At 36.6% G+C, this 19,879-nt stretch overlaps 1 protein-coding gene across 25 annotated transcripts in view; it reads right to left on the bottom strand.

Moving 5' to 3' along the window:
* AFDN (afadin, adherens junction formation factor) overlaps positions 1-19,879 on the bottom strand; it is a 128,731-nt gene that overhangs the window by 31,507 nt on the left and 77,345 nt on the right. For all 25 annotated transcript variants that reach the window (XR_004749109.1, XM_035320312.1, XM_035320307.1 and 22 more), the window contains 5 exons: positions 17,977-18,242; positions 17,345-17,488; positions 14,156-14,354; positions 12,185-12,288; positions 10,926-11,012 (listed from right to left, as the gene is read on the bottom strand). Coding sequence is in view for 24 of the 25 variants with exons in the window: in XM_035320312.1 (XP_035176203.1) it covers positions 10,926-11,012; positions 12,185-12,288; positions 14,156-14,354; positions 17,345-17,488; positions 17,977-18,242 (800 nt within the window). In the remaining variant the exon portion in view is untranslated. The remainder of the gene's footprint in view (positions 1-10,925; positions 11,013-12,184; positions 12,289-14,155; positions 14,355-17,344; positions 17,489-17,976; positions 18,243-19,879) is intronic.

Consider the following 19,879-nt stretch of genomic DNA (forward strand, 5'->3'; position numbering starts at 1 on the left):
AACGCACCCGGAAGATGAAGAAAAGTACCAACCCCACAAAATAGCTTTATTTAAGGGATTCCAACTCTTCATGTCAGACAGGCTGCAAATAGAAAAATCTGCTAATTCACTGGGAAGAGAAGGATGGAAAGAAAAACAAGTTGATACTGAGAAAAGCCAATCATGCATTTAATGCACCAAAAGAAAAATACAAAAATATGCTCAGCTGACTCAGATTTATGGCAGAAAAACTTCTGCAAAGATGTTATACATATTGTCCAAATTGACATTTCTCTCTTCTAATCCTGCTATGATTCTCTGCTGGACTACAAAAAAACATATTAATCATATGATTGTGAAAAATCATATCAAAGAAGCCAAAGGACCAAGCTGCATAATGCAACCATTGTAACCTCAGTTTTTGAGACAAACTAACCTTTTTTTTTTTTTAAAATTACATCAGCATATATGTATCATCTATCAAACAAAACAACAGTCCATACTTGTTTTCACATTTAGCATTGCTTTGCAAGCACCACCTTGGTCTCACAGGATGGTGCTCAGAACACTGCATTTGCTTCAAAACTTACAAGAACTGTAAAAACAGAAGAGGGGGAATTAAAAAAAAATGTAATTTTTATGGAGTAATCAGACTGAGTGGTAATGGAAACAGTAAGAAACTGCAATGATCTGAAAAAAGACAACTATTCTGACATACCAGAACTGTGCAAAGCTGTGGATGGACAAGAATACAGGATTAATGAATTAATAAAAATTACTGAATTAAAGCAAATACTTAAGAATACATTTTACTGCTACAGTTGCTATGCCACAAGACAGATGAGTTTTATTAAACTTCCTTGTAAGTAGCAAGCAAAGGAAAATTTGGCTGACATACATCACATCCTCCATACAACTGCAACATAACAAATAGCGCAACAGCGTGAACAGTAACATCAGATACAGCCTCCCCCGTGGCAGCACCATACCCAGCTCCCAGACTGGTTATTCAGTCACCACGGAACCATTAAAAGCAGACAAATTTCTGCCCCCGCCTCCTCTCCGTGTTGCACTTGCCAGGATAAGCAGCCACGATGGAATTGGAATGGTGGAAACAACATGCAGCTGGGGCCCAAGGCCAAGCACCCACACCACACAGAGACCTACAGCCAGTAGACACCAAGCTGCCCCACCGGTACCCCAGGATAAAGGGTGATGGGGTGATAACCCCTTAACAGTTAAGCTGCTATCCTCCTCCAACTTCCTGCAGTAGAAGCCCTGGTGGAACAGCAATGAGCTGTACTTCCTTCTAGGTTGGTAATATTATTGCCGTTTCAGTAGATCTGTAAGGTGACCCAGTTATTTTAATACCCATGACTTGAATTAAAACATGAAAACAAACACTTTTCCAGTTGTTAGCAAAATTGTAGTATTAACTAACTGAGGAAAATTAATGCATCTGTAAAGCATATCTCTCTGCGGGTACTGTGCCTAACCAAACCGGTAATTCTCCAGACAACTGACAGTAAGGTCTTGTCATTACTTGTTCTAATCTATCATTTCCCCATACCGGTTTAGATTCACATGCTTTGTTAGTGCAGTTTTATTGGAGTGATGAAAAATTTTCAATAAAAACTGCCAGAATCACGTTTGATTAAAGAAAAAAATGCATTTCAATATTTATTTTTTTTATATTAAACGTTTACAGGAAATTCAAGAAAGTCTTCCTAATGACCTTGCAATACCAATTTGAAGATTTGTCTTCAGTACTTGAATATTTAAATATTTGCAAATGTCACATAATTTGTAACATGGAAAAGCAGTCTTGAAGCGTAGGCATCTTCACTCTCCAGTTACAGTTTGGCTGAATCTATTAAAACCCCATAAAGTTACCAACCTTTTTCAAAGCAGCTTCCAATGCATGTAGCCTCAGCTATCAAGACTGCTTGTCAAAACACTCCAGACTGCAATTTTTTTTTTGCAGAAACCGTATATATATATTTTTTTTAATTTCCAAGATTTCCTTGATTTTGCATAATCTTGCAAAAATTAAAAACACCTTTATTTTAATAATGTAGATTGCACACGTACACACACATACTACTGAACCATTAGGCACTGGTATCTCTCGTAATAGTTCAAGGATGACACTGCTTCCACAAGTTGGTCTTTCATTAATTTTATGTTTAACTTGATAAGAACTACAGTTTAAAACAGAATGAATCCCTGCAACTGAAGTGTGTTTAAAGAAAACCATAAAGTTCTGCCCCATGACTGAAATCTAGCTATCAGGCCTGAAATCTTTTATCTGCCTACACCCAGAGCAGATTGTACTGATTTTTATCAGGGCTAATTCTCTGATTCCAGACTCTTAAGTTTACACAGAAGATCTTCGTAAGTTTTTATAAACATCCTTAAAGGCAAGTTTATGCAGCAGAGTCAAGTCTCAGTCTGACCTCCCTGGCAAGTAGCTGGTACAGAAGCATTGAAATAATCCAAGCTTATAAGCACTTTAAAGAATACCAGTTTACTAAACTATGCAGCCAGTTTACAAATGTACTCTGCAAAAAGTAAAAGTTTCTGAACACTCCCTCTCCCTCAAACACTCATTCCCTAAAGCTGATTGCAATTTCTAGTCTGCATCTGGCTGAGAACAAGCATATTTATCTGCTTTATGTACAGAACATAACATGCCTACGATTCGCTGAGCTACTTGCTGTCAAGTCCAGAGGCCAGCTCTGCAGCTACCCGGCCTGACTGCAGCAAGGGCACGCTTCTTGCTCGTGCAGATCAGAGGAAAAAAAAAGTTTGGCCGAGGAAGGGAAGGCCTCTGCTACCTTGGGACCTACTTAGAGGCTTTGAAAATCTGTCATTGTTAGACAAAATATTTTATAGCATGCTGTACAGAAATGAGGTGAAGCAGCTTACTGTCTGTTAGTTGTGGCTACAGCTGCTGTGAGTCGTGCAGTAGCCTGGATTAAAAAGAGTTTTAAAATTGACCCGTGCTCCATATATGTAAACGTCTGCTTTCCCCTCTCAAATTCTCCTCTGTGGTGGTGGGAAAATACCAAAAAGTTTCAGAGTTGGACAAAGTACAGTCACAAGCAGGGAAAACATTTCCAATTAAACTAAATGGGAAATGGGGATTCGGCCTGTGGTGAAAATCAACATTATTAGCAGGCAAAGAAATATTGCACAAATGAAAAATACATGACTTACAATTCATAGAAAAGCTAGGCTGCAAGCTGTGTAATATAACTGGATTCTGAAGCATCCAACATAACCTAGAAACTTTAGATCCAGATACCTATAAGCTCTATTTACAAATAGATTCAAAAGGGGTAAATATAAAGGACTGAAGAGATTTGTTTTTCTCTTTACTGGAATAAGGGTTTCCAGTTAAGTGCCTGTCATGTTTTGTTTTGTTTTTGTTTCTAAGTAAAAGAACATTTGCAATCAACATTGACTTGGGTACAAAGCAAGTAAGTAAATGTATCTTTTATCTTCCTAGAGTTTGCTCCTTCCAGGAGACCAAAGAACCTCAGATGTTGTATAATGGACTTCATGAGACAGTCAAAATAGTTTACATAGTATTGTATGTAGTCTTGCATGTATGCAGACTTTCTTCATTTTCTTTCAACCAAATTACAGCATTCAGAATCCCCCATAAGGCAAACAGATGAACATGGGCAGCAGGCATGCAGACACAAATAACTGTAACATCGTCTGTGCTAGACAGAAGTATATGACTTTCTAACATGATTTCTCTTGTACTCAGAAAATGGAGGGCTTCCAAAAGATATCTGGATGAAAACCAAAGCAACTAAGTCAACTACTGAAAGTAATTAGCCTAAAGTCATATTCTGAGACCAAAATTAAGCGTGCAACAGTTTCTACCTAACTATACTTTAGCTCTAATGAAACACAAATAGTAGTAGGTAAAGGCAAAAAACTTCATACGATGCCTTCGTAAAAGACTATGTAAGTTTTAGCCAGTGGTCTTCCTTAACCTTTCACCATTATAAATTCTACAACTTCAGATTCCTTGGGTATTGAACAAACCCATAAAGGCACGTTTATTTTTTAACAAAAGAAATTAAACACAAGCCAGTTTGAATCTACTTAGCTTGTGTTTCAAAGGAAAAAAAGCTTTTGCTGAGTTCAAGGTATACATATTGCTTAAGCTCTACTGCCCCGAACAAGAATTAACTTTTTACTGTATGTTTGCTCTAAATTGTCTCTGAACAGCAGCATGCTATGGGCAAGTTAGAGTTCAGTACCAGGAGAAGTTGTATTGAACACTCCGTGACACTTCCCTGTCAAGGCAACCCAGTACTAATGCCTCCGCTTAATTAGGTCTGTGGACAGAATAAGAACATTACGGTTGATCTATTTTTAGGGGAAAATAACAATAATTTTAAAAATATATAATTGCACACGTGTGTGCGCATGCACACTTTTTGAAAGTAATGGCTCTTGGCCCTGTAGCTAAGGAGAAATGACAGCAGAATATATACAGTATATTACTCCACACAAATTTGTGCTTCTTCACTTTCAGGTAGATATATCTTAAGATACATCTTAATCCAATATCAGTTGATACACTATCAGACCCTATTAACAATCTAAATCTCTACCCCAAATGAGTGTATTATTCACACAGAAAAAAGTCACAGAATTTAACTTCTTAAAGTCTTCTTCATTGATGGGAGTAGAAAATTTAAAAATTAAATGCTGCGTTAACATGCATTTAAAATACAATTATTTGAATGCCAGAATTGAACATAGCCTGGTAGCGCAATTCTAGTTAAAGACTATGTGCACTGGAACTTTTGTGGGCTAGCAACTGCTCGCATATAAGGTGTTAATAAGAATTGGCACTATAAAAAATAAAAAAATAAAAGCCACACAAACAAACCCTTTGTTCCAGAAGACGTGAAATACAATGTCTAGGTGACCCATTTGCAATATCAATCTAAATATAAGCAAGAAAAAACACTCTACTTGAGCAAAGTTGCGGTCTCAACTAGTAAGAAGAAAAATCACGCTGTACTGTCATAAGCCTTAGCTTTTACACAGCATATGAGAACAGTAGCATTAATTCATGCTGGAAGGAAAAGTCAAAGATTTTCCTTAAGTATTTAGAATGTGCAGACACAAGAAGGCTGTTATGACGGAAGAGTGAAGTGTCTGAAATTCTGTCTTAAAGACCTGGAACATAAGTAAAGAGCTAGTAAACAGTTAAAAAATAAGTGTCATTAACTGTCTGTGTTTGCAAGCTTACAGTGGAGAGAATTATCTTATGTATTATGTTATCCATATTATTTGCAACTAAAACCCTAAATTTTCAATTAAAACAAAAAGATTTAAAATTAATGTTATCATCTGTTCTTCCTATATACATCACCTAACAGGTATTTGTTCAGGAAAATTTCACATTGATATTCCTGTTAGCCTCCTTAAAATTAACACTTTAGATTGACTTAAATATAAAATGATGAGGAACTCTTTAGACAGTAAGTCATCTCAGGGTGATTTAATTAAACCTTAAGATCAAACAAGGTTGCCAGATAACACACATTATTTACAAGACCCCCACACTTGTTTTTAGAAAAGTAACTCCTTCCCCCCTATAATTATTGATGAACTGTTCCACTCCATATTTGAAATGCTTCTTTTAAAAAAGAAATGTCACCATCTTATCCCTATTTCAGTAAATGCTAAGAAAATATTTGATCTGACTTGCTCTTAAAAAACCTTGAAAATATACTCTGATCTATTTACTGTAGGGCAGAGACATACATACATACATACTTTAAGGTACACACATATATTTTAAGGTAACTTTTTCCATTATAGTAAAAAAGGGCGACAGAGTAAGAAGTAGAAATGCACTGATTTTTAAGAAGCCAATCGCAGAATATTAATGAACGTAACCAGCATGAGAAGGTAAATCCTCAAAATCAGCTCTAACACTTGGAAGAACGCTGGAATCCTCTCCCTCGTGCAGTAGCAGTCTGAACAGAGTTGAAATGCTTCTAGTCTGTGAATGTGTTAAATATAGGATATCCTAACTGCAACGTTTTCACATGTTCTGGTCTTTTCAGAAGCGTCTAAAAAGAGTATTAAAAACCTTACATACACCATTCGGGATGTCAATTTTATTATTCTACTAAGTCTCTTAAGTAAAAAACAGGCTTTTAGAGGAATCTGGATTAAAGCCAACTAATACGACAAGTAAACATATCACAGGTCATGCTATTCATGCTCTTCCACAGTAAAACAGTAGTTATCACACCTGAAACTTTAAACATTAATAGTCACTTCCACAAGTTTGAGAAGTGCATATCAAGAACAAGCTAAAAAATTAGTTAAGCTTTTTCTTTCTAGATTTGGAAAGTTAGCTATTAACATCTGACTATATTTAACTGCATGCTATATTACACTGTTGCTACACGAACAAATCACTACTGGCAGGTTTAAACAAGCAAGAGAGCAGGAAAAAGTACAGCGATAGCATTTAAAACTTAAGAGAAAAACAGTCCCGACAGAAACCTGAACAGACTTACCATGGATTCTGTTCTTCCAACAACAGAAAACCACATTTTGATCTCCGGGACTACAGATCCTTAAAAGAAAAAAAACAATTCTCCACTTCTCTTTCAGCCCTCTACAGCAACCACCACTCTAGTCTGCTGGGTTTTCCAAGATACCCATCAAGATAACTGAGCTGGATGCTGTGACACGGTATAGCATTTATCAACACCAGCTATAACCAATACAATATTCAGACTCTTACGTAATCAGTTATGCCGTTCTGACTTTCATTTGCTTTAGAGGCTTTATTAAACTTTCAAAACTGCTAGAAAAACAAAAAGGGAGCCCTTTTGTAGAAAAGACAAAAAAATCTCCAAATTAAACAGGAAGTAATGTGCTGGCCCACAGATGGCTACGAAGTCACATGCAAAATCCCCCAAAAAGCGATATATTTTTAAAGTAAACTGCATGCACACACTGCTTCCAAATCATCTGGTTTTCATAAAAACTTAACCGCAATGTGGTTGGAAGTCAGGCAGCTTTTAACATCAAAACATCTTTCGGGGTTAGAGCAACCAAATTCTGCACACAACCTCAAAAAGCAATACTGTTCCTGATGCCCGACCACTCCTACCACCTCGATTTCCATATACCCATTACAAAAGCTACTGCTAATAAAGCTACCTGAGTATTACTGTAAGAAAACACGCAACACCTATGAAAAGGTAGAACAAGAAGTTATTGTTTCAGGTCATTTAACATGTGAAGTTATAACTTTAAAACAAAAAAAAAAATCTATGTGTAAAGCATTTGGTTTAAGAAATGCTGCTAGGTATTTTCCCAACTTAAAGCAAAACAACCACATACAAAACTGTTTACAGTGCTCTGGCACCTAACAGTTATTGCATAATGAGACGTGTTTTATCTGGTATGCATGCATACAGCATATATGCGTGCTACATGGTTGCTCAACTATGCTCCTGGGCTGCCCTGCCTCAGAGAACACCCTTAGAGCAAGCTCAGGTGAACAAGCTGATGTGTAGCAATTGTGCTCTCTCCCTGACATTCCTGGCAGGCCTACAAAACTTCTAATTAAATAAAAATACGAGCAGCTGTGAAGTAGAAGCAAGCAGAAGTAATGCACTTAGGCATTCCACCTGTCATTAGGTGGAAAGAGAATCAAGCAGGGGGTCTGGTCTGTCAGTGACATAACGCTGTCATCTATTCCTTGACTCACCTCCCCTGTTCTTGTTTTGCTTTTACATTAATGTCACTGTGTTTGCAATCCACCAGTATCACAAAGTGAAACCATCTATGCTAAGAATAAGCAGGTATACAGTATTTCAATACAAGCTGTGTCACTTCTCTGCTTGTACGACCTTAGCTTCAACACAATCTTTTTCGATTGCTGCAGGACAGGAGTGACCAACACTTGGTAATTAAGAACATTTGGCATGGAAGGGGTATGGACCCTTCCCCAAGGGGTATGCACCTTACCCATTAAAAACTCCTAATTGGCACAGACTTCATTTACCTACTGATTTCTGCAAACTAATAAAAATCCAAAGAATTATCAAAGCGTGAATTAGTTAGATGTTTCCTTGAAGATGAACAGATTACTACAAAAGGGAAACAGTCAAAATTATAGTAGAAAGTAGAAATTATTTGTCTTTATAGACATCTAGAGATGGATAGGAAACGCAGATTCTCTGAACACCACCCTTTTAACCATCTTTATAGAAAGCCAGAGACAAGTACCGAGAATCCATGAAGACTTAACAAGACAGGCAGGTCTGCAGTGAACATGCAAAGCGCTCTCACAGCATGCTACTGACAGCAACTATTTTGTCACATCCCAGGAAAAAAACAACTGTTTTCCTAGCCAAGTTTGAGCTGTATTTCACCATTTGAGACAGTGCCGCCTATTGTCCAGCCCCTGCATTTTCTTTCATTACAGCACTTTTGAAGCACTCTTGAAAGCAGTGGTTAAACAAAGATAATTGGGTTCACAATCAAACTTGGATCCTGTGCGTGTAATCAGTAACTGCGTATTTCTGAAACGCTATAGCGTACCTTCATATGAACACATGACAGCCCCAACCTTTTAATACAACAAAAACCTAAAATATACTAAAAAAACTGAATCTATTCTCATGCTTGCCTCTCCCTCTCATTTCAGATACTGTCATAATTTAAGTTTAGAAAATTTTAACAGTCTATTGAATTTCTTTCCTCAGCAAAGGAGAAAATGAGATTTTTAATTTTATGCTGGTAAGAGACATATGACTTGAGAGAGAATGACTTGTGTCAGAATAATTATTAGTAAACGTCAACAGGATAATGATAGAAAGGAAAAAAATCCACCCATTATTACTAGCTTCTCATCCACGCTCACTCAATTCTCTAATATATTCTGCCCTGGTTAGCTTGAAAAAAGTTATTGCCTTTGTATTCTTCCTTAGCCTACTGTTTTTAGGAAGCCTATTACAGGAAAAATGTGCTATTACTTGCTTACAGTAAGTAGCATACACCCCTTGAATTAATTGCTTAAAAATAATTCTATTTAATTACCAGTGCAACTTATTTCAACACAATGTATGACAATTATTTCTATCCAACATCTTGCTGACTTAAATTAAGTGAAAGTTTCTCTTCTACATATGCTAAAACTAAAAATCCGTCTCTTGCTTATTTAAGATCAAGATTCAAGACATGAATGCAAGATTCAAAACAGAATTCCAATACGTGGCAGGCATGCAGCACCAAGATGACCTGCAGTCACTGCCTGGCTCACTGAATGTTTCTGCAACTGCACATAAGATAAAGAGTGCTGCTTCCATCACTGATCGTGACACAGAGGTATCATGAAACGTGTTAAATAATTTATGAAAACAACAATAAAAACAAACAAAAAACCCACCTAAATTTCAAATCAAGTTTACACACTGACCAATAGCATTGTTATGTAGTGCTAATGGAAGTTCTGAGTGTCAGTTGTTAAAGCAATGTATGGGAGAAGCCAAGACAGCTTCAGTGAAAATGGGAATTCCCCTAACACTGATAACCTGCTTTTCTCTACATTAGAAGCTAGATATCACAGTTTAAAATGAAAAAAAAAATCCACTGCATGTTTTGAAACATTCAACAGAAATGCTGTCAGAAGGCAGTCTGAAGTCTGATACATATTTAGTCTGGCATATCGTAAAATCTACTATTTGCTTCTCAAGTTCTTAACCTGCTCAATAAAAATAGGAGTAGAATATTGAGTTACATTTGCCAGGTTCCAAGTAGTTGTCTCAGTAATAACTGATTGTTAGCAGCATATACCTGACACATGGTATTCCTTTACAGAATGTCAGAAATAAGCCTTTAAAAGCCAGTATCACACAAGATTATCATTTCAAGAACTATGAAATGAGCAAAGATGCACGGAAAAAATGTAGTGCTGTTTAGAAGTAAGTAACTACATGAAATAACTTAAAAGATGTAAAACAACTAAGTCTTCAGCCCATGTACTAAGTGGCAAAGAAGAATAGAGTGTTCCGAAAAGTTTCACGTACCAGTGAAGGCATATAAAGAAAAACTCGCTCTATCTGTACCTCCATGTACACTACATAATAACAAGAACTCTTGGATACCACGGTTACATAATTCATAGCAAATTTAAAATATAAAAATTATGCTTCCTGTGCAACCAACCTGATAAAGTCAGTCAATTAGTGGAGTCCTCCACCTGGTGGCTGGAGTTGTATGTGCATTCTATATATTAATACTAATGCGAGTAGCATACACCCAAGATTCCAGTAAGTCAGGGCAAGAGTTGTTATCCCTGCCTCACCAAACTACACATAATGTGCTGTAGCTCTCTACTATAAAGAAGCAAAACTGATGTCATATATGCAGCTGCATACTGTTCAAAAGATAAGGCCTTGCCTTCATAGCAAAGTAGAGACAAACTTTATTATATAAATATTTTTATCCATTCATCTACTACAAAAATTACTGGACATACTTTATTCTATTTACTGCTTTTCTTAGCCAGATAATTCTGCTGTTTTCAGCAAAATTGCTAAATAAACTAGTTTATTAATTCCATTTAATAACGTTGCCAATTTTTGGCTTAGAAAAATACCAGGTAAACCTGCAGTAGAGCTTTAGACTTAAGTGTCATAACTACTACATCCATGTGTTTTCTCTTGCATTGCATCTGTGTATTTTACGTAAACATTTCCAGCTAGTATAAAAGTATGGTCAATATGACATGCATGACAAACTCAAGAGAAACAAGTTCTTCCATGAACATTTTCCACGAAAAGCGCATCAACCCTCCCCCCGCAACAACAACAAACAAATACAAACAAAACAAAACCTTTTTCTTCCCTCCATAACACACAAGCTGACTTCCATACCTTGGCAGCAACAATGCTGAGGCCCATTCCATTTTGTTTTTTCAATGTTACAGTTATAATTTCAGGTTCTTTCCTCAAAGGCTGAGCCTATCAAACAAGGAAAAGAAAGAAAATGAAAGATGACAGGAATTCATATGCACTATCAGGCTATGAAAATTATTTTGCACAATAGCTAACCTACAGTCAAAACTAAGTTGGTAAAGCAGCAGATCTCTAAACCTTATCTCAGATACCATGCCTGAAACTCCATTTTCAAGTTGGAATCCCTTAACGCTTGATTAATATGAATTCACATTATCAAGTATTGCATCTGTGTTCTGAACACTAACAAAGTTGTGAAATCTACCCACCTTCTCCTCCAATTTAATATTAGTGATTCATAATCTGAAATGTTTATGCCTACAAATGTAATGTCAATAAAACAAAACATTTTCTTTTAATGAATACTGAAGTAGAGACTCAGTAGGCCACTGCTAAAAAGATAACAATTATCTACATGGAGCTCAGTTTTTAAAACTGTATCTAGAAGACAATTTTGCAAAGACATTAAAGGACTAAATAATTTTGAAGGCAGAGTTAAAGCCTTGAAAGAAAATTCAGAAAATTTTCACTTCTGAATGTTCTGTAAGTCAAATAAAACTCAACCCCCCAAACGTTTTCAGTAATTTATTTGCATCTTTGCAATATTGCCAGTTCCCTCTTCTCAAAAAGTTGCCAGTCTTGTTTAGCTGAAGCATATAAATTTATTAATGTGCAACTTAGTTTGAATTCATACTAAAACCCATGTCATCTAACAAGTGCTGGATTCTGAACAGAGTAAATTAAGCTTTCAAGTCCCTCTGAATTCCAAGGAGTAAGCATTTTTCTTAGAGGGCCTTAAGAAGACAGGTAAATTCCAGTTTACATTCACATTAACAGTTACACATTAACTCTATTCACGTTAACAGTTATTTACAGATACATGTCAATATACACTTTTGCCAGTGTTTAAAAGGAGTTTCTTTGCTGTTTACACCAAAGTGGTTGGGGAACACAGCAAACAATCTTATGTGAGAATTCTATCATGCAACAACCTAAAAAAAATACTGACTCACAAAAATCTGCAAATAGTTCCTTAAATTTATCAAATCACTCATGAACTACATGTTTAATTAAGCCTGTTCCTCCTAATGAGAATTAAAACTTACCACATGCAACACAATGGCTTACCAAGAAATCACTACTTAATTTTCACCATTATTCCCTAAATTAATACTTACTAGCTCAGCATTCTCATGTGACAGGTGACTTTCATAGTCTGCACCTTCAAAGTATATTGTCCATGTGCCTGGTGACCGTGGATGAGGTATTAGTCTACAAAAGCCTGAAGGAGAAAGTAATGTTAACATAGGCTTGGTATTTTGTCAACAGATTAATTAAAATCAAATAGCCTGCCACCAGGAAATAATCAAACAGAAGTATTCATCTTTTTAGATTTCAAAGTATGTTGAATCTTGTATCTTACATGCAATTTAGTGTTTCACTACAATTTTATGAAACCTACAAAATGTTATACTTCTACAGCTGCTGCTTCTGAGAAACATTTATTTGAAAACATTAAGAGCTCATAAAAAGCTCTTGGGCTGTACAATATAGCTTCTACCAACAAAAGATGTGAAATATCAAGCCCTCTTTTAGAACATGAGCAGCTATCACTCAGAATAAGACAGCACCATGGAAAGCTTCTGCTTTGCACAGAGTCTAGCCAGTCTAAGCTTAAATTTGGCAGAAGTGAAGCCTTGCCTAGACTTTAATGTTTGGTGCGATTCTGCCACTAAAAACAGGTTTTTTTTTTACTGTTTACTGTTTTTTTCATTGTTTATTCTAGAATAAACTACAGCAACTGAGAGGCTGGTGCTTTGTTCATTGACAATGTCTGTGTCAGAGACAGAAATTTAAATGAGGTGCCTCAGTCAGGTGATTTAGTTATTTTATTTTTGAAAGTTATCCATTGCTCTCTCCTAAATCAAGGAGGGTGAAAATCCACATTAGTCTGATTACAGATCACATCATCCAAAAAGATGAGCTTCTCCTCTTCACAAAGATCATCTTTCAGTAATTCAGTTTACATTGATTTACTGCAAACCAGCCACTTAGCATAATTTAAAAGGTACCTTAAAAGTAAGAATTTGCAGATACGCATCTAAAAAGGCCTTGTATGCAATAACTATACAGAGATTTTAAGGGCAAATGAATTATACTTCCTCATTAAATACTTTATTCTGCTAGTCCTCTTTAGTCTTAAGACTATATCCTCTGTAACTCACTTTCCAAAAACTGTTTCCTAGCAGTTGTGTTTTGTTGTTGTTGTTGTTTTTTGGTTTGTTTGTTTTTAAATGCAAACATATGGCATTTCTATAAACTAAGCTGGAAGTGACAATTGCAAAACTTCTGTTGGTCACAGTAGTTCTGTTTCGTATACAGCTTCCTATTCTGTTCTGCCTGTCACGATATTTCTGTGGAAGGTTTTTAACAACCATTTTAAAACAGAAAACTTAAATTATGTAACAAAAAAATGTAATAAAATTGAGTAGCACAGGATAAGCATCATAACTCGTTCATCCGCTATAATTGCCATGATAGTCAGACCCACTACTTTGCTTTCTGAAGTTTCTATTCTACCCAACCATACTAGCTCTCTGCTCCTCATTTGAAATTTGTTTTGACTGCAAATTCCCAAGCCATATATTCTTACCGTGAGAAGAACATTAACGAATTATTTTAAGCTGAAGTGTTTTTTATTGTTATATGGAAGCAGTTTACTTGTAAAATATTGCCTAAACTATTTAATTCTCATTAGCTTTAAAAGACTGATGACATTAGTGAAGTACTACAAAATTTACATTTATGAATTTTTTTTTTTTTGGGGGGGGGGGGGGCGGAGGGAGTTCTAGCACCAAAATAAAAACAAACAAAACAAAACAAACCTTTTGGAGCAAAAGCAAAGCCAAATGTCAGTAGACACTAGTAACTAAGCAGTGCTTTCTCAGAACCTTGAAAGCAAATGAAAGGGATGGGGAGAAAGGATAAGAATTCAAGAACACTGCATAGCTTTTATGGGTTGCAAAATTAGACAATACACTCTAAAAAAATCAAAATACACAAAGTAATTTACTAGTAACTAAAATGTATTTTGCATTCTGTGCTCACTACACCAAAAAAGAAGCTAATTGTAAAACAGAAGAACTGACCTCTCTGACATAGAGGATCCAAGAATTCTTGTAAACCACTTGGAACATTTCTGACTACATCACAAGAATAGCCATCTTCTGGTAAAAGAAAAGGCAGCTGTAAGTCGGGGTCCTCTTCCAACTGGACTTCTCTGCCATCGCTGCGAGCAAGTTCATCAGCCGTATTTTCTGCGACAGTTACTACATTCTCTATCAGTTCCTGGACAGAAAGAAAGACACTTATTATAATGAAAACTTAAAATAACCCCTTTAAGGAAACAATAAAATAAGAAAACATTAAGACTTCATGAGAAGAATCTGGGAAATTGAATATCACAGATAAAACTTCTTTGGCTCCACTTTGTACACAAAGGATGCTGCACTGCTTTATTTGTCAAATCCCATAGATAGTATAGTTAGCAAATAAAATTCAACAGCATTTATTTTTATTTCAGTGTTTTCAAAAATTGTGTCATGTTTGTACTTGATAGGACAAGTGTATTTAAAAAATATCTAATATAGAACATGCATGTTCAAGAGGCAAGAAGGAATCACAGGCAACTCTAAAATTTTGACAATTTCTTGAGTATATTCTGTAGGACTAAATATATAGGAAAGAAACATATGACTTGTATATACCAGTATTTTCAGCTCCATCAGGACACACATACCCACAAAGGGCCAATGGCATATACAGTTGCCTAGTTCAGAAGGTTTATAGAACAAAGTCTTTAATTCTATATTCCCTGTTAGCTCAGTGCAATACAGAGAACCCTGTTAAGAAAAACAACTATTTTTAAAATAACAGTAGAAGCACAGGGACATAGAGTAGAATCACTCAAGGTGCAGCAAGGAGCTGCGGATTTTACATTTGGTGCTCCACTGTTCTGCTTAGTATTGCAGAAAGTTCTGTGGAACTGGTATGGTCTTCACGTTGTAGCTACGGTGGCGGCATGTAGTGTGCAGCAGTCTTCCTACGGCATTTCTGAGAGAACTGTAAGATTTCAACAGGGTACCTATCGCTAGATTGTATGGATTGATAAGATTAATACAAAAGTTAACATAAATCAAATTCCTAACAACGTCACAAAAAGGTCCAACCAGCATGCTGTTTCTGTATGCTTCTATTCATCCCAAATTACTCAAGAGTGCACAATGAAAAGGCTGCTCTTTCCCACCCTCCCCTCACCCCAGCAGTTCCTTTGTTTTTCTGTTACTTTAAATGCCTTAGGCAGCTAAGGACAAGTTTTAACATGAAAGTTTTCAGTTGTTACATTTGCATTGTACAGGAAAAATAAAACAAGCAAGTATTAAAATGATGCAACTCATCATTCTCAAGCACTTGGTGTCTTCAAAGTTATGCGGTTTACCTTAGGAACCAAGGAATCACCTCTCATTATCATGGAATCTAACTGAACAGGCAGAATCAATACCTAAACATAACTTTACCTCTAGCACTGTTTTTGGAATAGAACTTAGCCCTAAGATGTATGGTTTTGTATGGTTTTCCTGGCATTGAGCTGTAATTACTACAGTTCATTTACCTGAAGCTGTTGCAGATATTCCATGCAGATTACCTAACTGTATTTGCTTTACTCAAGATTTGTGTGTGATTTCCAGTTTCATTCTACAGCTTCTACTTGGCAATTGGGTCTTAACCTCATTCCTGTTATGCTATTGCACCACTCCCAGTCTGTAAACCTATTGTTAACAGCTTTATTACTTGGGCACAAAGCAGCATACAGTCATGACAAAAACATACATGTGCTCCCAACCCAACGTTCAGTTTCAGCAAATTTCAAGGGGGAAGTCAGATAAATCCAGACTGTCTTTAGGAAGCGCTCTGTGAGAAAAGCCTTTTTACTGTAAAAGGTGCTAATTTCTAAAAGGATTGCATCAAACTAAGATATGTAAGCATAAATACACTTACATTCCTTTGAGCAGATTCCAAGATGTGAAATTTTTCAGATTTAGCAGCAGTGAGTCAGTGTACACGCCTTTTTAATAGCAAGGAACAAAGAAGTACCAAATAGCCCTTCATTGCAACAGGGAAAACTAGCCATACTATCATCCTCCTCTGACACAAGTAAAATCTACCACAGTTAGTACTGTAGTTCTTTGAGGTCCCTAGAGAACAATAATTTAAAAAGTAGAATTCTACTTATGTAGAAACAGGAAATATAAGCTATGTTCTTCAGCAAAAGACTTTCAGGTTTGGTTATCAATATATAGAAATCAACTGTACCCAAGCCACAAGTCAAGTAAAGATCTTTAGAACAACTGTGTTAGTACCTTTGATTTAATAAAGCGATATATCCACAGTTATTAAAAAATACTTTGTACACAATGGATTCAGTTGCATAAAAATTGGATTATTTTCACCTTTTTAGACTTTGAGTTCAGTCAACTGTCCTGTAATCATGTTTTACCTCAAGAATTCTCATTCACATATGATTACACTTCTGCAAGGAACAAAAAACCTCTTTTGACTTTTGCCAAGAAGATTCTTCCCATGGATAAGACTCGGAATAGCCACTCATCTTAAATAGCAATATAATAACCAATTCAGAAAGCAACGTATGTATGTGTGCACGTATATACATATACACACATACATACATATCTACACATAAGAGTTAAAAGTTCCATGTATCAATGTATCCAAAGGTGTTGTCCACTGCTTGCATGAGAGGATTCAAGACTCACAGATTTTCATGTTCCACGTGGTAAACAAGAGGAAAAAAGTTTAAGTGTTCCAGCTTCTTTCATTTGATCTCTACAGTCAAAATTTCGTTCCTTGTTCCTTGTGGTTATACACAGAGCTCGCTTTTTGAAGTGGGATGCTCTTTGTGTCTCTTTTCTACCACCTTACTGGATTTCATCCACAAATTCCGTAAAGTGCAGCTACACCTCCCTGAGTTTGCTCAAGATGTACAGGTGTTACATTACCTTCCAATTTGGTGCCTGAAAGATTTGGTAATATCCTGCTTGAGTAGCAGTGAAGTACACACAAAGTTGGTGGCCAGAAGCATGCCAGTAGCACCAAGGCTGCTTATCATATGGGGAGCAGACCGCCTGCTCTGACTCTTTTTCTAACAATTCCAAATCAATCAACAACAACAAGATAGCTATTTTCAGCCACAGTATTTTCACCTAGTCTATGTTCCTCAGATAGGTTAAATAGGGCTGCAAGTTATAGAAGAGACTTACTGTTGGGATAAGCGGTTCATCTGGAGCACAGTGATAATTCTGCAACAAAGCTTGTAGCTGCAGAGAATTCAGCTTAAAGCAAGTACTGTTAATATTTGGAACATCTGCATGTGAGTACTTGTCCATCGTAAGCAATGTGGTTGCCTGAGAGGAAAAGAGTCATAGGAGACAAATCCAAATGAGAACAAAACCTTAAGTCTTGCTTCAGAGTTTTCTTTAGTAAAGAGAGCGAAAACGAAGCAAGAAGCCAGATTTGTTACAAAAACAACTTAAATATCCCCCAAACAACCACTAAATACATCTCCTGCACCTGTAAGACAAATGAACACTAAACCTATCACAAATGATTTTTCCACGTACTCTTGTCTTTTTCAGTGTTTACTTAACTTAGTGTTATAAATAAAAATAGAACCACATGCTGGCTAAAGTAACTAAGTATCAATTTTACTTATAGTTTTAATATTAATGAGGTTTAATATACATTTTGTATCTTTACACGCTACCCCAACAGTCCAGAATAAATTCATACAAACTATGTTCATCTACATGCTGTTTTCTAGCAACATCCAATGCAGAAACATTCTTTTCAAATACAGAATTATGTGACAAGTGTTAATCAGAAATACACTCACCTGCACTATTCTGCTTAGGTGGCAATCAGCAGCCAGTTCTAACCCTTGTTTTTCTGCCCAGGCTTCAATATGGCCCAACTGCTGACGAACAATAGCTCCCCAGTAATGTGAACACAGCCCTGAATCTGGGGCTGTTACTAATCTGTTAAAAAGCCACATGTTGATGAAATGAAACAACTGGGAGAAGAGCTGTATAGTCAGCGCAGCATTCACTCTACATCGTCGCAACAGGGACATAGCTCCAGTCAACGTATGCAGCACGTCATCTACAGAGATAAAACAACGCAAGTCCATTCACATACCATGATAAACATACAACTGGTTTACGCCATGCATATTTAGACACATGGACAATCAGTCCTAGTTAGTGAATACTAAGTAGAACCTACATGAGTTTAAGTTACACACACCTTCAGAAATAAATGTATTGCTCCATATCTCTTTAATGGTTTTCAAGATCAAGCAACATTAAACTGACAACTGAAATATGTATTTAACTCCTGAAGTGAAAGTAAGTAAAGGCAAGTGACTGACAGGCTAGCTACAAGGACATACTCTGTTGGACCTATGGCTCAAACTAAGAAGTTGGAGAAATGAAAGTTGAAGGCAGCTTTGGCTGCAGTGCCTATAAGATGTAGGAATTCAAAATCCTGACAGAAAAAAGACAAATAATTGAATTACAATCCCAGACTTCAGGAGGGCATACTTTGATTTATCTATGCAGATTGGCATGTTCAGGTATGGGAGACTGTCCTGGAGGGCAAAATGGCCCAAGACAGCTGGCTGATCATTTAGAACCAAAGCACAAGAATAGTCAATTCAAATGGGCAGAAAATCTAGCAAGCATGGCAGAAAACAAGGAACTCCCAATGGAGCTCAAACACAACAAAGAAATACAAAGGTGGAAGTGGGGATGGGTTACCTGATAGGAATAAAAAGACAACGCAAGCATGGCATTTAGAAAGACAAATACCTGTGAGAATTTAAACTAGCAGCAAAGGAAGCAAAGTGCAACAAGAATGGCTTCTATTAAGTTCACCAGCAGCTTATTTAAAGCTAAGGAAAATGTGGACCCATTGCTCAGTGGAGCTAAGTACCTAGTAGTAAAGACATAAAAAAAAGCTGAAGCACTTAATTTCTTTCTTAAAAAAAAAAAAAAAAGTTTAGTTTTCACTAGTAAGGTCCTCGTGCATAGTAGCAGAGGCTGTGGGCACAGCAATAGAGGAAGATCAAATAATGGATTACTTCATCTGACTGGACATAGTCTACAGGGTCGGGCAGGGTGCATATGAAGTGGGAGAGGGAATTGGATGACATCACTGCAAAACTGTTGTTGAAGTACTACGGCAATGGAGGAGGATCCTGATGTCTGGAAAGAGGCATTGCATTAATTTTCACGATGGGCAAAAATAAAGACCAGGGATCTGCAAGGCCAGCCAGCTTAACTTTAGTCCCTGGGAAGGTTGTGGGGTAAATCCTACTACAAGCCACTTCCAAAGCATGTGTATGAGGTGTTTTGGAAGAGCTAGCATGGATTTACCAAGATTATGCCTGACCAGCCTGACTGCCTTCAGTGGTAAGATGACTGCCTTAGTAGACAAGGGGACAGCAGTGGATGTTGTTCCTTGTCCTTTAGCAAGGCTTTTGTCAGATTCTTCCACAGCATCCTAATACTGAAATCAATGAAATATGACTGGATAAACAGATGATAACTCAGGTAGAGAAGTGGCTGGATCACTGGACTTGGTGAATTCGTGGTTATGTAGTCCAGTATTAATAATTATTAGTAGCCAGATATTAAGTGGATTCCTTCATAGATTGAGACTAGTATTGATACTGGTTAATGACTTAATTAGTGACCTGGGTGACTGGATGGAGTGCATTCTCAGCAAGGTGACATAAG

The sequence above is a fragment of the Oxyura jamaicensis genome, chromosome 3 (genome assembly GCF_011077185.1).
Source record: "Oxyura jamaicensis isolate SHBP4307 breed ruddy duck chromosome 3, BPBGC_Ojam_1.0, whole genome shotgun sequence".
Taxonomy (NCBI): Eukaryota; Metazoa; Chordata; class Aves; order Anseriformes; family Anatidae; genus Oxyura; species Oxyura jamaicensis.